Consider the following 23759-nt stretch of genomic DNA (forward strand, 5'->3'; position numbering starts at 1 on the left):
AAAGTGGTTTTCATCACTGAACACAGGAAAATTACCTGGAGTAAAAAAATCTAATGGGATTAATAGGAACAGCAGAAGAGGCGGCACTGGGGCAGGATTTTGGGTGTGCCTCTCTGACCTCAGACTTGATAGCAAGACTTGAATAAGATGGCAACAAAGGCCTGTAAACATAATTGCCGAAACAGATGTTTTCTACATATATCTCAAGTTTCTACTTTTCAGAAGCTGCAAACTACAAGCTAGATTTCAAAATTCAGACCCAAACTCAACCCCTTTCCAGGAGGCAAGTCCCTCACTTAAATACTTTAATGATGCTGTGTTTCTAACATCTTAATTGTCTTCCAGTGTTATGTAAGGCCATTGAGTTTCTTAGTCCTACAGAAATGCAACAGCTGGAGAGATCAAAGGACTTCTGGATGAAACTGAGAAGTGCCTTCTTGCTTCAAGGACCACAAGGAGCCGGAGTACTCCCACTGGCTAACCTAACTTCTTTGCTAATCTCCCCAGCGATCAGATACTCCTTCTCACTCCAAGCCAATGTGCTCCATGACCTACAATCTTCCCCTGAACCCCCTCGGCATGTGATTTCTTCCAACTTGCACAAGATCTCTAGGTCACATCCCATCAAAGATCCTCTGACCCTTGATCCCCTCAGGACCTCTCGTCAATGTTCCTCTTGGTCTCTAATGTCTCCAAGTGTCCCACCACTCCTCTATGCTTCCTGGCAGAGGCCTGATTGCCTCAAATCCAACCCAACACCCCCCAACGACTAGACAGCCTTTTAATCTGTCTGGCTGCAGTTGCAAAATTTGATCGGACCTATTTTTCTCCCTCCCCCATCAGCTTCCTCAGATCCCTGCCTCCACCCTACTCTGTTTCCCTGGTTCCTTCACCCAAGGTCCCTGCGCCCCCCCCCCCCCCCCCCCCCCCCTCCCCAAAAAAACAATCTTCCCTAGCCCACCAGAACCATCCTTGCATTTCACCTCCCAGTTCTCTCCCTCCCGCTATCCCTCACTGTCCCCCCATAAATATCAAACTCAAAAGTTGTCTGTATTAGGAGCAAGCAGCTGAACATAGCTTATCCTGGGCAGGCACTGACCGGTGGAGCAGACTTGCAGTTATAATGCTCCCTAACTCTGTAAAACAGTGAATAGTTAATATTCTTGATCACATTACAATACTAAGGTATTCAACATCGCAAGAAGGAGGAATTTAAATTTATTGATCATGCTCCAGCAGAAAGTCATAATGGCCTCTCTGGTCAAATAGGAGAGCACCCTCACCTCGGAGTGATAAGGTTATGGATTTAAGGCCCGTTTCAGCATTGAACTCATAATTTCAACTGACACTACAGTGCAGTAATAAGGGAATCCGTTGCAGCTGAGGTGACCTTCCTGTTCACTGGTTAGCACAAATATTAACAACTGCAAGGCAGGAAAAGCAAGAATTCTCCCATCATCCTAATGAAAAATCCTCAATTAGACCATACCATCAACCACATTTGTCATGTCTCCAGGATTTCCAGGCAAATAGTATCGAAGTGCAAGGTTTTCTTTACCTGTATCTGCCAGGTTCGCTACTAAATTCCTTCAAAAGATGTTTCCAGCTACGTACAATATCGTGTAAGCCCACTTGTGTGGTTGTGTAATCATGATACAGCTCATCATATGATGTAATATTGTTCTAGATGAATAAATAAAGAAAATAATTTCTGCAACCAAATCAATACTGTATATAAACCAGTAATAACAGAAGCATTTCGGACTTCCGGTTGCGGCTATGACCAGCTAAGTCGCACGTTTGGCTGCTCCTGTTAGGAAGGTGTTTTCGGGCCGATTGGAGGGCCCCTAACGGCGCTGGAACGGCAATTCCCGGTGGGGGAAGGTTCCCAGAGGAGAACCCCAAAAAATTTATGGTCGTCACCCGAAGTGGGGCAGGAAAAAAAGCGGCAGCAGCTCCCCGAAAAAAGCGGGGGAAGAAATCCAAAATGGCGGCCGGCGGCGCACCCGAGGACTGGAGGAAATGGGCGGAGGAGCAGCAGGCCGCTCTCCTGCGCTTTTTCACGGAGCTGAAAGTGGAGCTGCTGGAGTCGATGAACGCGACGACCACCAGGCTGATGGGGGCACAGGCGACCCAAGAGGCGTCAATTCGGGAGCTGCAGCAGGAGATGACTGTGAGGGAGGAGGAGGCCACGGTCCTCGTGGGAAAGGTGGAGGTGCACGAGGCACTCCACCTGAGATGGCAAAACCGATTGGAGGAGATGGATACCCGCATGAGGCGGAAAAACCTGAGGATCCTGGGCCTGGCAGAAGGGCTGGAGGGGTCGGACCTCCAGGGGTATGTGGCAGAAATGCTGGGCTCACTGATGGGGGCAGGGGCCGTCCCTTCGCCCCTGGAATTGGAGGAGGCCTACAGAGTAATGGCCAGGAAGCCAAGAGCAAACGAACCCCCGAGGGCGGTGCTGGTTCGGTTCCAGCGATTCAGTGACCGGGAGAGGGTGCTGAGGTGGGCCAAGAGAGAGAGGAGCAGCAAATGGGAGAACTCGACGGTGAGGATCTTTCAAGACTGGAGTGCGGAGGTGGCAAAGCGGCGGGCCCGGTTCAACCGGACAAAGGCGGTGCTGCATGCCAAGAGAATCAGATTCGGGATGCTGCAGCCAGCGCGCTTGTGGGTGACCTATAAGGACCAGCACCACTATTTCGAGTCCCCGGAGGAGGCGTGGGCCTTTGTCCAGGAAGAAAAGCTGGACTCGAACTAGAACCAGGGGATACTTGGCGGTCGTTGCCGCTCTGGTACTTTAAGCTGGACACATGGCTTTCTTTTGGTTGGATTTTCACTTGGCCGTATTTTTGGACCCTTTTTGTTCTCTATACCAGTTTTTTCTCTCTTTTTTCTGTTATTTATAATGTTATGTTGGGAGGGCGGGGTGGGGGGGGGGAGTGCCGGGGGCATGTGTTTCTTGTGGGGTTTTTGGTTGTTTTGTATTTATCGGTGTGAGATCGGGGACGGGGGTGGAACTGAAGATGGAGGGGCGGGGAGGGGCAGGGCGAAAGCGTGGGCTTTCCTCTGGTTTCCCGCGCACGGGGCAGAGGAGGGAGGGGGGTGGGAGTAAGGGGCGTGGTCAGCAAAGACTCCCTTTCCCGCGCTGGAGCGGGGTCAAGGAGGGGTGGTAAGGGGGGGACGTCCCCCATGCCGGGAGGAGCCGGAGTGTGGCAGGGGCAGCCGGGTCAGCGTAAACCAGCTGACTTACGGAAGTACTATGGAGGGTGCAACGCGGCTAGGAAGGGTCCTAGCCTGGGGGGGGAGGGGGGTGGGGGGGGGGGGGGGGGGGGGGGGAAGGGGGGGGCCACCGGGTTGCTGCTGAAAAGGCCAGGGAGGAGAAGTTGAGGACTGGAGGGGTGGGGGGGGGGGGGGGGCGCCATCGCCATGGGGAGCGGGTCAGAAAGGGAGGGCTGACTCGGGGCGAGCAGGTGACAGGATATGGCTAGTCGGCAGGGGAAAGGGGCGGGCTGCCCTTCGACCCGGCTGATCACTTGCAATGTGAGGGGGCTGAATGGGCCGGTCAAGAGAACGAGAGTAATCTCGCATTTGAAGGGACTGAAGGCGGATGTAGCAATGCTACAAGAGACCCATTTGAAGGTGGCGGACCAGGTCCGCCTGAGAAGGGGGTGGGTGGGACAGGTGTTCCACTCAGGACTGGACGTAAAGAACCGGGGGGGTGGCGATCCTGGTAGGGAAGTGGGTGTCGTTCGTGGCGGCGGAGGTGGTGGCGGATAAAGAGGGTAGATATGTCATGGTGAAGGGTAGGCTGCAGGGGGAGAAAGTGGTGTTGGTTAACGTGTATGCCCCGAACTGGGACGACGCTGGCTTCATGAGGCGCCTACTGGGCCTCATTCCGGACCTGGAGGCAGGGGGCCTGATCATGGGGGGGGGACTTCAACACAGTGCTGGACCCCGTGTTGGACAGATCGAGTTCAGGGACGAGTAGGAGGCCGGCAGCGGCAGAAGTGTTGAAGGGGTTTATGGAGCAGATGGGAGGGGTGGACCCCTGGAGGTTTGGGAGGCCGAGGGCGAGGGAGTATTCCTTTTTATGTTTTGGGCATGTCCGGCACTGGAGGAGTTCTGGAAGGGGGTGGCAAGGACGGTGTCGAGGGTGGTGGGATCCAGGGTCAAACCAGGATGGGGACTAGCGATCTTTGGGGTTGGGGTGGAGCCGGGGGTACAGGAGGCGAGAGAGGCCGGAGTACTGGCCTTTGCGTCTCTAGTTGCGCGGAGAAGGATACTGTTACAGTGGAAGGACGCGAGGCCTCCAAGCGTGGAAACTTGGATTAATGACATGGCAAGCTTTATCCAGTTGGAAAGGGTCAAATTCGCCCTGAGAGGGTCGGTACAAGGGTTCTTCAGGCGGTGGCAGCCTTTCATCGACTTTTTGGCTCAAAGATAGGGTGTAGAGGTCGCAGCAGCAGCAACCCGGGGGGGTGGGGGGGGAGGGGGGGGTGGCAACAACGGGTGTGGTGGGTTATTTAAGGTTGTAATGCGGGCAAATTTGTTCGCAGTTCTGGTTTGATGTTAATTGTTGCTTTGTTTGTTTTTGGGGGGGGGGAGGGGGGGAGGGACAGCGCGCGCGGGGGATCGGGCGGGGGGGGGATATTTGTTAAGAGGGAATATTCTGTAATAGTCTATGGTTAGGTGGGGTAAAATATTTTCATGTAAAAAATCTTTTCAATAAAAATTATTTAAAAAAAAACAGAAGCATTTCAACGATGGAGATTATTACACCCGAGCCTGAAATGTTAATTTCTAACTACCAAATATACACTTCACAGAAGAAGACACTGTAAGCGAACCTGAGCTGATTTCCCCCTCCATAGCCTAAGGCCATTTAGACTACCTCACTGTCTGAAATAAGCTAACAAAGCACAGATCAAAAACTAATTACACACCCCAGGGAGATTTGCCCAGTGGGATTATGCACATATTGGGGACTATGCCATGGGGGCCATTCCTGGAGCTTAACAGTCTGCCTGCCGCAATTTTACTAACAGTGGCCTGCCTGACCTGTGACCAATTGAGGCCATTAAATGGTCAATTCATAGCCACTTATGTGGCCACTTGCCCTTGCAGTCATTTGCCCACAGCAGGAGTGGCCAATGCATGTGCATCATGGCAGGTTTCATTGCTCGAGCTGGTAACAGTCAATGGTGGTGTCTCTCTCCTTCACAAACCCTCATACATAATGTTTTTCCACCTTTGTATTTGCCCTTGCCCCTGCCTTGTCCACTCCAGCCCCCTAGGCAGTGCCACTCAGTCTGGTCCTGGAAAGACAGCAAGTTACCTCAAGTCCAGGCTCTATTGCAGCGTGTTTTCTTGTGGACTATCACCGCTTCTGGAGGCGCTGCATGGGGGGCGGGAGGTAGCCCGTTCTTGATGAGGGGTTGGAGGTGCTCCCCCAATACTTGTGTTGATTTTTTTTAAAGACAATTTTATTGAGGTATTTTTGGCATATAAAACAATGACATTGTATAGTACTGTACAAAAGAAAAAGCAAGTAACGCATAGTACAAATCACAACTCCATTCTCGCAAGGACCTGCCTAAACCACCCCCTACTCTACACTACCCTAGCCACCCCCCCACCCCCCACCCAATGAATGGCTGCCACCTCCGGGCAAACCCCAATAGTGAACCTCTCGAGGCGAACTTAACCTTTTCTAGACCGAGAAAGCTCGCCATGTCCAATAGCCATGCTTCGGTCTTCGGGGGCTTTGAGTCCCTCCATTCCAACAGTATTCGTCGCCGGACTACCAGGGAAGCAAAGGCCAAGACATCGGCCTTCTTCTCCTCCTAGACTCCAGGGTCCTCCGACACCCCAAAGATTGCCACCTCAGGACTCATTACCACCCCAGTTTTCAAAACCCGGGACATAATGTCCGCGACTCCCTGCCAGTACTCCCTGAGTCTAGGGCACGACCAGAACATGTGCACGTGATTAGCCGGCCCACCGGCACATCTAGCACACTTGTCCTCCAGCCCAAAGAATTTACTCATCCGGGCCCGGTGCATGACCTTAAACTGGATCAGACTGAGCCTGGCGCATGTTGCGGTCGTGTTTACTCTACCCAGAGCTTCTGCTCAAATACTGTCCTCCATCTCCTCCCCAAGCTCCTCCTCACACTTCAGCTTCAGGTCTTCAGTCTGTATATCCTCTGCTCCCATTCTTTGTAAATATCTGAGACTCTACCCTCACCTACCTCTCCCCTAGAAACTACCCTGTCCTGCCTCCCCTTTGACGGGAGGCGTGGGAAGGACGGCTCCAGTCTGCGCACAAAATCCTGCACCTGTAAGTATGTAAAGTCATTCCCTCCCGCCAGCCCAAACTTCTCCTCCAACGCCCTCATGCTCGGAAAGCTCTCCTCCTTGGAACAGATCCCCCATCCTCACAATCCCCGCCCTCCACCACAGTCAATACCCACGTCCATGTTCCCCGGGGTAAATCGGTGATTGCCGCAGATTGGGGTCCACAAGTGAGAGGATGCTCTCACTTCCCCTATATGCCTCCTCCACTGGCCCCAGATCCGCAGAGCCGCCACCACTGTAGGGCCGGAGGACTACCTCGCCGGCGGGAGCGACAGGGGCGCTGTAGCCTGGCCTGCCAAACTGGTGCCCCTGCACAAAGCAGCCTCCACCCGTTCCCAAACCGACCCTGTGCCCACCATCCATTTCCTTATCATCGCTATGTTGGCCGCCCAGTAGTAGTTGCTAAAGATCGGCAACGCCAGGCCCCCATCCCCTCTGTTCCTTTCGAGCATCACCTTCCTCACCCGCGGGGACTTCCCCGCCCAGACAAATCCCAGAATAATTTTATTTAGCCTCTTAAAGAAGGACCTCAGGATGAAAATGGGGAGACACTGAAATATAAGCAAGAATCGCGGGAGAATCAGCATCTTAACAGTCGGCACTCTCCCCGCTAGTGACAGTGGGAGCGCATCCCAACTCCGAACTTCCTCCCTCACTCGATCCACCAATCGGGGCAGGACTTGTGTTGTTGGGGGGAGGGGGGCATCCTGTCTGGATGCTGGGAACGGGGTGTTCGAAATGGCGGCCCAAAACCAGTAAGTGCGTATATGACTCACTGGTTTTGGGCCGCCATTTTGAACACCCCGTTCCCAGCATCCAGACAGGATGCATATATGACTCTATGCAAAATTTTGAAAAGCAAAGGTCTGAGAATTCCACGTCAGCGACGCTCCTAGTGCCAGCAGGACACAGTTCCGACTCTCCTCTGGCAGGTCTCTGAATTACGAGTCCAGTGACAATACCACGACGCCACCGCCTCACTCTTGGTGGGGTAGCTCCTTTTTAACATCTCCCCAACGCTTGTTCCATGTCCAACCAGGGAGTGTGGCTGCCATGAAGTCAGTCCCACGATTCTCAGAGGGAGCCTTAACCTAGATGCTAAATGGGGTGAAGCAGAGGCTTGACATCCCTTACCTTCTCACGGGCAGACAGCCAGGTGCCAACTCCACCTGGGAGACAGTGGCAATGATAGTGAGCACCAGTTTTCTGCATAAGAGAATGGGATCAGTGCAGGAAGAAGACAAATTAACTTCTTCATGCAGCTAGAGTAAGTCTACCTTTGTAGGTGTCCACCCAACTCCTTAAAGCACCCATCACACTTCCACATCTCACTGTCAGCCACCTCATGGGTCCCAACACACGTCTAGCCATCCTCCCACCACCTCCCCATTATCCCCCAGTGGCTCCTCTCCCCCACCACTTATGTCAGACTTCATTACCATCTGACCTGGCATGAATCCTGATGACATTCTCCCCATTTGTCTAATTGAAGGACAAACCAAGCACAATTGGTATGAGCGGGCACATCTATCCGGTGTGATGACTGAGCTGAAGATCCTCAACCTATTTGGGGAAAGAGCCCTTGAGCTCTTGTAAATAGACCTGTTGTAAATTGTGCTGGCGTGACAACAGAGAGGGTGGAAGTCCTGGTGGGGTGGCTTGCACATTTTTTGCTAATGTATTAAAATAAGATTCCTGGGCGAGAACATCATCATGTCATGGGGGGAGGGGCGTGGAATATCCGGGAACGAGATCTCGCGGGTGAGAATTTTGTTTCCGGACTCTCTCTCTCTCTCGATTTTGCTGCCGTGTCACCGTTTATGCTGATGGCAGACACGGGCTCAAAATTCCTCCTTATATCTACATATATGTTCTTCAATTTTTATCTTCCATCTATTTAAACTCTGATTGGATCGTGCAGTTCAAGTACCATGGACTGCGCCAGAGGAGATTTACTAATTTTAGATAAAAAGGTAGCTCACCGGGTCCTGTGTTAAGTTGACTTGAGACTCATTTCTTAGGCTTTCAGCTTCCAGAAGATATTTGATTGCATCCACCCTGAAACCATCAATCCCTTTGTTCAACCAAAATCGTAATACGTTCTTGAAATAATAGGAAACGTATAATTAAAATAAACACATCACATTTTTAAATGAAAAAGTCTAAGTGAAAATTTCCTTGTCAATTCCCCACTCAACAGCATGAGTTACATAGCTGAAGCTAAACCAAGAGGGCAGTCAGTCAACCTAGTCCCAAGACTTTGTTATTGCTACTTCTAATCAACCAAATGGTGACAAAGCATGTTTGCTAGTTTCGCCTTCACCTCGGTGGGAGATTGCAACACAGTAGACCTCAGGGGCCTATGATGTGGAAATAATTGTGTGCACTCATGATGTCCCTTTTGCAATGCCAATTCTGATTACCAACAGGTCAACCTCGATTCTTTCCAATTATGCTTAACAGCCTTGAAGTAACAGAATATCAGCTGTGAGTGGAAAATCCAGGTTGGCTAGGCGATAGCCATGCATAATATTCGGGTCAGTGGAAACTAAGGATATCTTTCAGCTGATATAATTTTGGTTATTTACTTGAGATGAATTTGGTCAAAAGTAAGAATTAATACTGATTTCTAGAGCATCTAAATGCTGATTTCTAGAACATCTATGAACCGGTTCCTTTACTTCCTGATGCAGAGAGTTGGAAGTAATGGATTAACACATATTTTACATGTTGACATTTGGATAATGAAATATGTGCTGTAGATTTATGTGGTTAACAGCACAACTTGATTTAAATCATGAGATAAAGCCAATAGCCACTACCTACTTTAATTTCCTCCTGCACATCAACATTTCTGTAGTTCAAATCCGGTTGTTCCTTCAAAAACTGATGTAAATAACACTGTCCTCGAATTTCATCAAACTGCCAAGCAGAGTGTCCAAACAAACTAACCTGGGAAAACACAAACAATTGCTAATTTGTTCTGGAATGTAGATTGTAGGCTGCTGCATGATAATTCACTGTAATTACCCTTGATGAGAGGTTGTTTTCATTCTTCATAGAATTTACAGTGCAGAAGGAGGCCATTCGGCCCATTGAGTCTGCACCTCACTTAATCCCACGCCTCCACACCATCCCCGTAAACCCAGTAATCCGACCTAACTTTTTGGACACTAAGGGCAATTTATCATGGTCAATCCACCTAACCTGCACATCTTTGGACTGTGGGAGGAAACCGGAGCACCCGGAGGAAACGCACGCAGACACAGGAAGAACATGCAGACTCCGCACAGACAGTCACCCGAGGCTGGTATTGAACCCAGGTCCCTGGAGCTGTGAGGCAGCAGTGCTAACTATTGTGCCACTGTGCCGCCCAAACATTCATTTAAAAATTGAGCATTTACCAATAATTGGGTACTCTAAATTTATTTAAAAAAAAGAATATTTGTTTCAAGTAGTGACCAAGCATTAACTTTTATGGCAACTCATTTGCTCTCATTATCTGGGTTAGAAGAGAATGAAATAGAAATTTCAACCCATAATTATTCACCCCAACCAATCTGTATTGATGTTTATTTTCAAAACAAAGAGTACTCCTAACCCCATATGTCTTTGTTCCCATATTCTTTCCTTCATCTACCTTTCTGGCCTATTCTTAAAAATTGATTTAAAAGTTTAGGTTTTACCTGCCTCCTGTAGAGTCCCACCATATTTAGTGCCAATCAGGCACTGAAGTGGCCAGTGGCCTTCCTCACGAACAAGGACCCCAGAAATGAAGATTAATTTACCCCCCCCCCCCCCTCAACCCCTGAGTGTAGCCAGCCAAACAAAGGTTGGCAGTTCTTCCTTGCTGACAGCACCACCAAAGGGGCAGCGGCAGCGTCAGTTACTGGCAGTGAACCCACTGGAGGCCCAGGATCAGCAAGGGAGGGGTGTGGGTTTTGAGGGCAGGATCACTGGCTAAGGGCAGGGGGTGGGGGAGGGAGGGGGGGGGGGGGGAGTTAGAAGGAAAGGCAGAGGAGTGACTCCCAGTGCCCTTCACCTTCTTAATGCCAGGTCCCTTGATCAGGAACCGAGTTGCTGACAATGTGGGAGTGGGCCTAGATGGAGTGCTCTTCTGGGGAAGCACGACTGGCCTTGCTTTTCGGACTCCCAACCTGGAGTAACACTCTGCCTGCCACTGGTAGTATTTGGATAATTCCACTTGTGGCCAAAGTAACATTTTCCAACAGCCCAATTCACCCTCACTACTTTTTTACTGAATGCCACTGGCCCAAAGAAGAGGATGGGAAATAAGAACATTTGCATTAAAAATAAAATTGATATTCTTTTGCTATTGTAAGGCCAGAAAGCATAGATAAAGGGCGAAATTCTCCGCCCCCCACGACGGGTGGGAGAATAGCGGGAGGGCCTTCCCGACATTTTTGCCGCCCTCCCGCTATTCTCCCACCCCCCCGCCGAAGTCCCGACCCGAATCGCTGCCGCCGGGCGAAATTCTCCGCCCCCCACGACGGGTGGGAGAATAGCGGGAGGGCCTTCCCGACATTTTTGCCGCCCTCCCGCTATTCTCCCACCCCCCCGCCGAAGTCCCGACCCGAATCGCTGCCGCCGTTTTTTTTACGGCCGGCAGCGATTCTCAGCTGTTAGATGGGCCGAAGTCCCAGCCCTTTCCGCCGTTTTTACGAACGGCAAACACACCTGGTCTTGCCGTTCGTAAAAACGGCGTCACAAACTCGCTATTAATAACCATGGCACCGATTGGCACGGCCGTGCCAAGGGTGCCATGGGCCCGCGATCGGTGGGCACCGATCGCGGGCAGCGGGCCCGATGCCCGCGCACTACTTGTCCTTCCGCCGCCCCGCAGTATCCATTCGCGGGGCGGCTGAGGGGCAACCCGGCCCGCGCATGCGCGGGTTTCGCGCAAAAACGCGATGACGTCACCCGCGCATGCGCGGGTTTGAGTCTTCCAAACTGCGCATGCGCGGCTGACGTCATATGACGCGTCAGCCGGCGCTAACTCCGGCAAGCGGGCTTAACGATTTTCGTTAAGCCCGTCTTGCCGGAGCCTACGGCGTCGGGCTGCTAGCCCCGACCGGGGACCAGAATCGGTCCCCCGTCGGGAAGGGGCGCGCTGCCGTAAAACCCGCCCGGGTTTTACGGCAGCTTTACGATTTCTCCCGTTTTGGGAGAATCGCGCCCAAAGTAACTTAAAAATAGGGTTGACATTATTACCCAGTTGTTGGGGTTGGTGGTTTTGTTCATCTCATGTTTACAATCAACCCAGACATAGTAATCAGTGTATTTTTCTGTTCGATTCCGGCTAAGTTGAAACCAACGGTGTTTGTTACTAGTGTGATTGGGAATAAAATCCATTATCAGTTTCAGACCTTTAAAAAAAATATGAAAAGCCATTCAGTAAAGTTAAATCCCTCAAAAGTAATCAAGTTACAAATGTTAATGATTATTCATCAAGAATCGTGTTAAAACTATGATGCAGGAAAATCACTTTGGCTTTGAAACAGAACTTTTAACATCGTGTTAAAACTATGATGCAGGAAAATCACTTTGGCTTTGAAACAGAACTTTTAACATCATGTTAAAACTATGATGCAGGAAAATCACTTTGGCTTTGAAACAGAACTTTTAACATCGTGTTAAAACTATGATGCGGGAAAACCGCTTTGGCTTTGAAACAGAACTTTTAACATCAGTGGAAGATTTTCCTGCCTTTACAGCACAAGAGCACCTGATGTGAAGGCAGGAGGATTGTGTTCTCACATTGGATGCTGGCGAAATAGTTTTCTTTCTATATGTATTTACAGATCAATAGATGGCTTGTAATATTTTAGAATCTTACATCCACTCATAAAATGCTACATTCACTTGAACATTGGAAAGAAAATCAGGGTCTTCCGGTGGCGGCCATGGAGGAAGTTGCACATTTGATAGCTCCCGCCTGTAACGGACTTTTGGATGTTTTTCCCCGTTTTTTTCCCGGATTTTATGGGATAAATCGGTGAAGAGTGAGGAGAAATCCCCCTCCGGTGTATGGAGAATTGGACCAGAAGTGGCCGTGTGAGACGACACAGTCCTATAAGGGACTTGCAAGTAGAGGTGGTAACACGGGACAGCATGGCGGGGCAGCAGAGCCGTGGGGAGATGACACAGTGGTCGACGGAGCAGCTGGCGAAGTTTTTCGAGGATTGCCTCGCCAAGCTGACGAAGGACACACTGGACCTGATTAGGGCTTTGATTGATCAAGTGGTTCAGAATCAGGAAATCCACGGGAGAGCAATCCAGGAGGTGGAACAAAAGTCGTCCGAGCACAAGGAGTACATAACCATGCTGGAAAGCAAGCTGGGGATGATGAACGACCGCCAGAAAAGAAAGCAGGAGAAGCTGGAGGACCTGGAGAATAGGTCCAGGAGGTAGAATCTCAGAATTGTCGGCTTCCCTAAAGTCAGTGAGGGATTGGATGCAAGGGCCTATGTGACGGACATGTTGGAGAAGTTGATGGGGGCTGGGGCGTTCCCTCGGCCCCTGGAATTGGACAGAGTGCACAGAGCCCTCGCGAGGAAGCCCCGAGTGAACGAGCTACCAAGGGCCATGGTGGTAAGCTTTCACCGTTTCATGGACAAGGAACACGTTTTGCGGTGGGCTGAGAAAGAACGGAGCAGCAAGTAGGAGGACTGTGAGTTGCGCATCTATCAGGACCTGGGAGCGGATTTGGCCAAGAGGCGAGCTGGGTTCAATCGGGCAAAAACGACCCCCTTTAAGAAGAGGGTGAAGTTCAGGATGCTGTACCCAGCCCGTCTGTGGGTCACACATGAGGAACGGGACTTCTACTTTGAAACGCCAGACGAAGTATGGACTTTGATTAAAGAAATGAAGCTGGAGGCGAATTAAAAGACACTTAAGCCTTGGAGAAGTACTGTGGCAGCGATTTGTGGTGCTGGATTGTATAAATTTAAGTAGCGCTATGTGAAATAATGGGCTGTGTGGATGGTTAAAGGTTTCTTTCTCTTGCAGGACCCTTGTTAGAGGGGGGATGGGCTTTGAATTTTGTTCTGCTTTTTTGGGTGACTATTTCTCTAAAGTGACTGTTTCTTCACTGTTTTTTCTGATGTTTGTTTACTGGGGAATTTGATGCTTTTAAATGTTTATTCATTTGGGGGGAGAGAGGAGAAAACAACAGAGAGACAGACTGTTTGATGCCAGGGGCGGGAGCTACTGAGTCAGCATGGGTCAGCTGACTCTCGGAAGTGCAGTGGGGGGTGAGCAGGTGTTAAGCTGGAGCTTGACTTGGGGGATTGGGTTGACTTGAAGGATTGATTTGGGGGGGGGGGGGGGGGGGGGGGGAGGGTGCAGGCTGATCACATGGAACGTGAGAGGACTGAATGGGCCGGTCAAGAGGACTCGCGTGTTCGCGCATTTGAGGGAACTGAAGGCGGACGTAGCAATGCAACAAGAGACACACCTAAAGGTTACAGACCAGACGAGATTGAGGAAGGGGTGGGTTAGCCAAGTGTTCCACTCAGGACTGGACTTAAAGACCAGGGGGGTAGCGATCTTGATCAGCAAATGAGTGGCATTCGAGGCATGGAGAATCGTGTCAGACAAGGCGGGTAGGTACATAATGGTGACTGGGAAGCTGGAGGGGGTGCGGGTGGTACGTGAACATATATGCTCCGAATTCGGATGACGTAGAATTTATGAGGCGGGTGTTAGGTAAGATCCCAAACTTCTAGTCACATAACCTGATCATGGGAGGGGACGTCAATACAGTCATTGATCCGGAAGTGGACTGATCAAAATCCAGGACAGGGGGGGGGGAGGCTGGCTGCGGCAAAAGAATTGAAGGGTTTTATGGAACAGATGGGGGGGTGTAGACCCATGGAGGTTTGCACGGCCAACGGCGAAGGAGTTTTCCTTTTTTTCACATGTCCACAAGGTATACTCTCGCAACAACTTTTTTGTTCTCAGCAGGGCTCTACTACCGAAGATGGTGGATACTGAGTACTCGGCAATCGCAGTGTCGGATCATGCCCTGCACTGGGTGGATCTACAGGTTAGTGTGGAGAGAGGGCAACGCCCGCTGTGGAGACTGGATGTGGGGTTGCTAGCGGATGAAGTGATCTGTGGGCGGGTTAACAAGTCCATCCAGAATTATCTAGAAACAAATGATACGGGGAGGTCTCCGCAGTGACGGTCTGGGACGCTTTGAAGGCAGTAGTCAGAGGGGAATTAATCTCGATAAGGGCCCACAGAGAAAAGGCGGAATGGGCTGAGAGGGATAGGCTAGTTGAGGAGATACTCCATGTGGACAGGAGATACTCGGAGGCTTCGGACACAGGGCTACAGGTGGAGTTTGGACTGTTGACCTCAGGGAAAGCAGTAGAACAGTTAAGGAAGGCAAGGGGAGCTGATTGTACAAAGGATTATAAAGTCTTGTTTGTAGTATATAAAATGGTGATAATAGCGGTGGAAGCAATTTGAGTCATTGAATTAAGAGAAACCATACAATTATCGAAATTTACAGCACAAATGACTACATTCAGATCATTATGACTGTGCCAGATCTTTGCTAATGCAAAGTAAAGTTAATGCTACTTCCCTGCATCTTTCTGTGTCAAAACATCTATTTACTTTTCCTTGAAAAGATGCAGTGCTTTCTTCCTCAACCATTCCCAGTGGCAAAACTTTTCATGCTCAACAACGCTTTGACCAAAGAGATTTCTCCCTAGAAAGGGAGATGAGGAGGTATTAACCTTGCTTAGGGTATCCGCCCATAGCCCCGCCTCTATCTCTCCTACATCCCTACACTCATCCCGAGAGCATCTCGACAACAAGGACTCCTACATCAGGCTCCTATTTATTGACTAGAGCTCCACCTTCAACACCATAATCCCAGCCAAGCACATATCAAAACTCCAAAATCTCGGACTTGGCTCCCCACTCTGCAACTGCATCCTCGATTTTCTGACCAACAAACCACAATCAGTAAGAATGAACAACAACACGTCCTCCATAATAGTCCTCAATACCGGGGCCCCGCAAGGCTGCGTACTTAGCCCCCTACTCTACTCCCTGTACACACGACTGCATGGCAAAATTTGGTTCCAACTCCATCTACAAGTTTGCTGACGATATGACTATAGTGGGCCGGATCTCGAATAACGACGAGTCAGAATACAGGAGGGAGATAGAGATAGAGAACCTAGTGGAGTGGTGCAGCGACAACATTCTCTCCCTCAATGCCAGCAAAACTAAAGAGCTGGTCATTGACTTCAGGAACCAAAGTACTGTACATACCCCTATCAGCCGAGGTGGAGATGGATAGCAGTTTTAAATTCCTAGGATGCACATCTCCAAAAATCTGTCCTGGTCCACCCACGTCGACGCTACCACCAAGAACGTACAACAGCGCCTATACTTCCTCAGGCAACTAAAGAAATTTGGCATGTCCACATTAACCCTTACCAACTTTTACAGATGCGCTACAGGAAACATCCTATCTGGCTGCATAACAGCCTGGAATGGCAACTGCTCGGCCCAGGATCGCAAGAAATGTCAGAGAGTCGTGAACACCGCCCAATCCATCACACGAACCTGCCTCCCATCCATTGACTCCATTTACACCTCCCGCTGCCTGGGGAAAGCGGGCAGCATAATCAAAGGCCCCTCCCACCCGGCTTACTCACTCTTCCAACTTCTTCCATCGGGCAGGAGATACAGAAGTCTGAGAACACACACAAACTGACTCAAAAACAGCTTCTTCCCCGCTGTTACCAGACTCCTAAATGACCCTCTTATGGACTGACCTCATTAACACTACACCCTGTGTGCTTCATCCGATGCCAGTGCTTATGTAGTTACATTGTATACCTTGTGTTGCCCTATTATGTATTTTATTTTCTTCCCTTTTCTTCCAATGTACTTAATGATCTGTTGAGCTGCTCGCAGGAAAATACTTTTCACTGTACCTCGGTACATGTGACAATAAACAAATCCAATCCAATCCAATCTCCTGTCTTTTTGTCTCTTTGTTTTAAATAGATGTCCACTCATCATTGATTTGGGAGACATAGCCTTTCCCTATTTACTGTATGAACGTCCTTCACCTCTATTACATCAGTACCTAGGCTTCTCTGCTTGAGTGGATGTATTCTCTCCTCATAGATTTAACTTTTCCTATGTGATATTGTCACGTGAGAGGATCACCTAAGAAGTGTACAGGCACAATATTAAAGCATACAGTTTTGTGTTTTCCTTTTCTGTATCATATAATGGTACTAATGTCCAAAATGGCCTTTGTGACAATGACCATACAATAAATTGCACCTTCATTTGTAAATAACCCACAATAATAATTAAACAATTCTCTGATTAAATAATTCTTTACAACAATAATATAGGCAAATTGATAATGACTCCAAGTAATTGTATATCTGAGACTGGTACCTGCTAAATTAATGCATCATTTAAATATTATTAATTTGATCTTGTAGTTTAGTTTGAATTGTATAATCATTAAGTTACAGAGGCAAAAATCTTCTCAGTTTCAGTTTTAAACATTTCAATAATGGGAGCACATAATTTTTTTAAATCAAAGATAAAACAAAACAATGGCAAGTACTTCTCTAACTTGTTGCATTTGTAGTTTTAATTGTTTGTAATTCATGCATCATGCATTTGCCTCCCATCTTAGCAAGCATTTTACATCTCATGATTTTTGTTTCTATTGTCTTCAAAGAATCATAGAAATTTGCAGCAGGGAAGGAGGCATTCAGCCCATCGTTTCCTGCCCATCCAAACAAATCCCACTTTCCACCTCTTGATCTGTAACTTTTAACTTCTGGCACTTCAAGTGACTACCCAAGTATTTTTTGACAATTATGAGAGTTCCTGTCTCTACCACACCTTTGGGCAGTGAATTACAGTTCCCCACTACCCTTCAGGTGAAATTTCTTTTCTCTTAAATCCCATCTGAACCTGCTACTTTGTACCCTAAATTTATGCCATCTGGTTATGGAACCAGGGGAATCAGATCTCCCTATTAACTCTATCTAATATCCTCATAATATAATGCACTTCAATTAGGTTTCGGATAAATTTCACCCGGGCGTTTCAACAATGTTGAACCCCATAATCCTTTCTCTCGATGTTAGTTTCATGGAATATTTTACACTCCACCTCCCTGATTACAATATCTGTATCACCTCCCTCTTGTGAAAACAGATGCAAAGTATTAACAGCTATACATAGAATTTACAATGCAGAAGGAGGCCATTCGGCCCATCGAGTCTGGAAAGAACACCCTACCCAAGCCCACACCTCCACCCTATCCCCATAACCCAGTAACCCCACCCAACACTAAGGGCAATTTTGGATGCTAAGGGCAATTGATCATGGCCAATCCACCTAACTTGACTTGATGGGCCAAATGGTCTCCTTCTTCACTGTAGGGATTCTATGGACTCTATCCCAATTCATATTAGGGTTGCTGAAATACCCCACTATTATAGTCCTATTGTTTTTGCATGTCTCAGAGATTTGTGTATACATATTTTCTGTGCCATCTCCCTCTAACCATTGGAGCTCTGTTGTGCACCCTTTTTGTTCTTCAATTCAGCTTATAGGGCCCTATTTTGTGACCCTGCTACCATATTGTTTCTTTAATCAATACTGTGATCTCTCCTTTTTTATCCCCCTCTCTATCTCAATTTGAAAATCCTGTTACCAGAAATGTTGAGCTGCCACTTTTCCCCTTTTAATCGTGTCTCATGTAAGTTTATTCTCAGGGTTCCCATTCTCCTGCCAAACTAATTGAATCCTTTCACAACAGCACTAGCAAAGCCCCTCGTGAGGATATTGCTCCTGACATGTTGAGGTGCAGCCCATCTGACATTTTCAAGTCCCAACTCCCAGAGCCCGTCCCATTGTCTCAGGGCTAAACCCTCCCTCCTGCACCATCTTTCCAGCCACGCATTCATCAACTCTATCTTCCTATTTCTGTACTCTCTGGCACTTGATACCAGATGTAATCTCCAGATTAACTTCAAGTCCCTGCTTTTAAGTCTCCCTTCTATCTCCAAAACTCTGCCTTCAGGGTCTTGTTTCTCTTTCTGCCTATGCCATTGGTGTCAATAAGTATCAAGACCTCGGATTGTTCACCCGCCCCTTCAGAATCTCCTGCAGCCGCTGAGTGACTTCCTTGACCCTGGTACCAAGGAGGCAACATACCACCTTGGAGTCATGTTTGCAGCTACAAGAGTTCTGCTCGCTATCAAAACCCCTATCACAATTGTTTTTTTCATTTTTCTTCCCCCCCCCCCATGAAGCTGAGCTATCCACAGTGACCCACCCCACAGAGGAATCATCACTGTCACCAGTATTCAGGACTGAAAATTGGTTGGAGAGCGAGATGAACTGATGGGATTCCTGCCCTGCCCTGCCTAGTTCTCTTTATCTTTCCTGTCGTCACCCATTCTCTCTCTGCCTGCACATCTCCGTACAAATATCAATGATGAAGCTGTCAGCCTTGAGAATGTCTCCTAGTAACTGCTCCCACCAAGCAAGCTGCAAAGCCCAATGTTGATGTAAATTGGGAAGATCAAATATGAGCTATCCCATGTTTTACACAACTGCACAAAGTCATGATGTACACTCACTTATTAATTTCTACTTTCCGGACACTCATTTCCTTTCCTGACCTTTTTTGAAAAATAAATCATGTTCAGCTTTCAAATACATCTACGGCTACAAACCTTGTTTGGTCAGTGAATCTTCTTATCCATTAGATGCCAACAGTGCACAAGGAGGTCATTCAGCCCATCAAGTCCTTCGAGTCCTCCCCTACTCTCATCCTAGAACCCCGCGCATTGATCATGGCCAATCCACCTAACCTGCACAGCTTTGGACTGTGGATGGAAATCGGAGCACCCAGAGGAAACCCACACAGACACGGGGAGAACGTGCAAACTCCGTGTTGTCACCCAAGCCCAAAATCGAACCCGGATCCCTGGCGCTGTGAGGCAGCAGTTCTAACCACTGTGCTGCCCTAGTATTAGTAATATTGAATAATTATTTAAGGGAGCAATTATATAACCATCTTCGATTTTCACAGTCACTTAATTGCAATGTTAATGTGAGCCTACTTGTGAGAATAATAAAGATTATTATTATTTTAATGCGCAGTTGCATTTGTGGCACACAGGGTGAAAGCCAGGCAATAGTTCTGGAACTGATTTGCAATTTGATCCTGAAAAATAAAAGGGTAAGATTTTTCAAGGGCATTGAGCTTAGGGAATATAATTCCAATGTGGTATTAATTATGCCAGATTGTTTAATTACTTAATTGGACTTTATTGTAGGCCATTCTTTTCATGCTTTGAGAAAGCAAGCATTCCCATCCATACTTCCAAAACTTATAAAATTTCCAAAACATATAAAATTTACACACACAGACGCCACAAACATACGTGATCATAGTTTTCTCCTGACACTTGGAGTACAATTTACAATCAAATAATGGGAAACTTGTCAATATTTTGCATTCTACAAGAACCAGTCAAACTGGGATTGCACTATAACAGCAGAAGTAAACCAAAATTCTTTCAATCAGTTCCCACCTCTGTTGTGTACATTTTCTAAGAGATTGTCAAACTCTTCCATGGTTCCAAAAATGGGATCGATTTCTTCAAAATCTTCCACGTCATACCCAAAATCTTTCATTGGAGACTTGTACACTGGACTTAACCAGATAGCTTTGATGTTTAAATCTACAAAGTAATCCAGTTTTTCTGTAATACCTAGTAACAACAGACAGAAGGTATTTTAATGTGTTTCTTTTCCATTAAATGCCGAATCAAAATTGTAATTACAAAAGAATGTAAAATTATGACAACACTTGTACTTGTAAAAAAACAAAATAGTTCCTCCACCCTGAGCAAAATGGCCCTGATACCTTGTTGCTCCCGGACTGAAGGAATGTGATGTTCATTTGCAAAATGCAGTCTTGTGCATGTTCCATAAGCATAAAGAACATGATGGCAGCATTGCTTATAGGGCATCAGGAATGTGGCAGATCCCATTTGTTTGGGTGCAAGCATGTGCTTGACTTCAGTGATCTGAATTGTTCTGCATCCAATGCGAAATGTCAGAACTGCTTCCTTAAATTATAATACTCTGAATATGTAACTCTCCCGGAGATGCATTTTGGGGGGTAAATATGTGCAGCAATCATGGAGGGAGATAGGCATTCCTCTCTGTACTACCTCCCAAGATGAATCCTCTCCTGAAAGAGGAGCAGGAGCTGGTTAGGAGGGAGAATAGGGATTAAGAATTAAGGACAAGTTATCAAAGTTGCCAATAGATAGTGATGTTCCGCAGGTTCCATTCTGGGACACTTTCCATTCACTGTGTACATCAATCTTTTTGAACATAGGTTCATAGGGAATGATGTTTAATTTTCAAGAGATACTAAAAAAGTGAATAATTATAAGTACTAAAGGAGGTTGCAACAGGATAGTCATAAGATTGTGGAACAAACCAATAATGTAGCCTCACTATTGCTCATTCTGTTACCAAGTTCACATGGCACCTTGAATTGCAAGTGATCACGCAGTGTAAATGGCCACTGGGATGTAACTCATGTTACATCCAAAAGTTGAAATATTTGTTTCAAGGGAGAATATGGCACACAACTGCCAAGAGTCAACCCACTCCGATGACCACCCAGTTAACCTCTTTACATCAGTGACTATGAAAAGTTTGATCCAGAAATAAGAGGTATAAGCACTTCAGAAAGTGTGGGTGAAGGTGAATATATAAATTAAGTTTGTGATCGTGAATCTATTTAAACCTTCAGTAAGACGTCAATTGAAGTGCTGCATTAAATTTCTAGCTTAACTAGTTAAACTAGTAATATAACTATAGATAACAGTTGTTAGATATTTCTAAACCTGAAACCTAATTAAATAAAACACAATAACGGTGGCAGGGCAGATGGTGTGTTGCAGTTGTAGCATGTGGGTCCAGGTGGACACAGGAACTGTGCAGCTTGGTGAACTTCAGTGCGTGAGCTGGTGTCTGAGCTGAATTCAGACACTACGATACATCAGGGTGGGGGAGAAAGATACCTCAACACTTTGTTCCAGGAGGCAGTGACACCCGTTAGGCTGGGTACGTCCAATTTGTTCTGTGGTCAGGGACAGGAAGGTGCGACTGCGAATGAGGCAGGTATGGGGGTTCCAGAAATTTGCATTGAAGATTTTTTAGCCCCTGCAATTGTCTAACAGATTCAAAATTGGAAAGTTAGAGAAAGCACAAGGCAATAGTGCAGGTTAGCAACTGGGGAAATGTTAACCAGAGCGTGACAGAAAGGGTCAGAGTGTACAAACATAAAAGTACACCAGTCAAAGTAGAAAAAAATGGCATTAAACTATTGAGGGGGGGGGGGGGGGGGGGGGGAGCTGGGCAAGGGATTCAGGTGAAGGGTGATGTGTTAGGCAGGTTGGTTCGACGTCGACTGCAACTGGATGCAGGGATGCTAGAAACAAACATCTGACACCGGAGATGTTCCAACACTGTTTTATTTAACTATGAACTCCTGTACATGTTCAGCTGTGGGTTGACACTCTACTAATCCTACTGATGACCTCTTACTGGCTCGACCAGACTTACTAGCTACCACATGTCAATAGTGCCCACTAACCTGTGCACTCTGGCTGTCTCAGTATCTGGATCCCGAAAGAGCGGGAGTCTTCATGCCCTGTGGGCTTTATAGTGATGGTGTCCTGTCTGGTGATTGGTTGTTCTGTGTTGTGTGTTCATTGGTCATCCTGTGTGTTAATCACTGCCTGTCTGCACCTCATTATATACATGAGTGTATATTATGACAAAGGGAGGTTTAGAATGAATGATAAAAGTTGAGGCAATAGAAAATCTATCAATGTGGATGAAGAAGCTGAATGGGAAAGGAAGGAACAGAGTGTTTAATGGCAACAGTGCATCAGAGAGTAAGGGAATTTCCCATACAGGGAATAAAAATTTGAGTTACTTCATCTGACATCCACAACAAAATAGATGAACTAGTGGCATAAATTGTTTTGGTATAATCACCATTACAGAGACACAAGATAGTGGATGTATTAGCTATGATTTTCCAAGATTCTGGAATGGCCTCATAAGATTTGATGTTAGCAAATGTAACACTGCTATTGAAGATGGGAAAGAGAGAGGAAACAGGGAAGTACAGGCCAGTTAGCCTGACATCAGTCATCGAGAAGTGCTGGAAGCTATGATGAAGGAAGTCTTAACAATGCACCTCCCAAGAGAAATTAAGGATGAGCAACAAATTTTGGCATTGTCAGTGGTACTCACATCTGATGAATGAATGAAACGAATCTCCAGTAACAGTCACAGTCTCCATCCCAGGCAAGCAGCTTACTTGATTGGCACACCCTCCTTCACCTTCCTCCCCCATCAGTGCACCATGACCATAGATGTACCATCAACAAGATGCAAGCAGCAACTTGCCAAGATTACTTTGAGAGCACCTTCCAAACCCATGACCTCTACCACCTAGAACAAGGGCAGCGGCCACATGGGAACACCACCTCCTGAAAGTTCGTTGCCAAGTCACTGTAGCCATCTAAGATGGACACCAGTAACACAAAATGGAAGACTGCAAAGAATACAGGGAAAAACGGACATGGTAAAGAGCAAACAGCTTGCAGAAGCTTTCAGCATTGAGACACTTGCAAAAACCGGTTTCCCGACAGCTGCAGAGTTCAGGCAGCGCTGTAAATGGGAAAACAGTTTACATAGTAATGAGGTGATACCGGGCCGTCCCAGATACAAAGGATACACTTAGGTATCAATCGATACTTTTAATAGAGAACCAGACATGATGGAGCCAGCGAAACCAGGACAATGAGTCCTAAGAACCGCCCCAGCCATCAAGGAACGACACTAGGATAGGGGGGTTCAAATCATATTGATTGGGAAAAGGCCCAATCGATCCCCGGCAGGTGAGGAAGCCCGCCCCAAGGGGCACGGACCCCCGGGGACCTATAAAAGAAGGTCCCGCACATGGTTCGGTTTCCTGTCTCCGGCTTCCGACTCCAGCCTCCAGAATCCTGTCTTTTACACCAGCCGTCGAGCAGCAGCCATCGATAAGTAAGTGCCAAACGACGATCGCTACCTTGACCCAGGCATTACTTATACCCGTGCCGACCAGTAGTAACAAGAAGTTGCAGACCAGAACGGAATGAAGGCCTTGTTCCCTGACCTTGCCTGTTCCTTCTTAGATAAGTATTAGTCGTTTAATGGTAGAAGTAAGTTAGTCTTTAGCGTGTGCATGAGTATTTATTATAATTGTTATAATAAACTCTAACTGTT

General features: G+C 47.4%; 1 protein-coding gene across 1 annotated transcript in view; it reads right to left on the reverse strand.

The window, feature by feature from the left end:
• Positions 1-23759, reverse strand: part of LOC119974511 (neutral and basic amino acid transport protein rBAT-like) — a 34358-nt gene that overhangs the window by 6594 nt on the left and 4005 nt on the right. Inside the window, exons 2-6 of the mRNA XM_038813453.1 lie at positions 19988-20167; positions 11589-11743; positions 9183-9308; positions 8339-8458; positions 1559-1683 (exon numbers count right to left, since the gene is read on the reverse strand). Of these exons, the coding sequence (XP_038669381.1) occupies positions 1559-1683; positions 8339-8458; positions 9183-9308; positions 11589-11743; positions 19988-20167 (706 nt within the window). The remainder of the gene's footprint in view (positions 1-1558; positions 1684-8338; positions 8459-9182; positions 9309-11588; positions 11744-19987; positions 20168-23759) is intronic.

Source organism: Scyliorhinus canicula, chromosome 1, assembly GCF_902713615.1.
Source record: "Scyliorhinus canicula chromosome 1, sScyCan1.1, whole genome shotgun sequence".
NCBI classification, from domain to species: domain Eukaryota; kingdom Metazoa; phylum Chordata; class Chondrichthyes; order Carcharhiniformes; family Scyliorhinidae; genus Scyliorhinus; species Scyliorhinus canicula.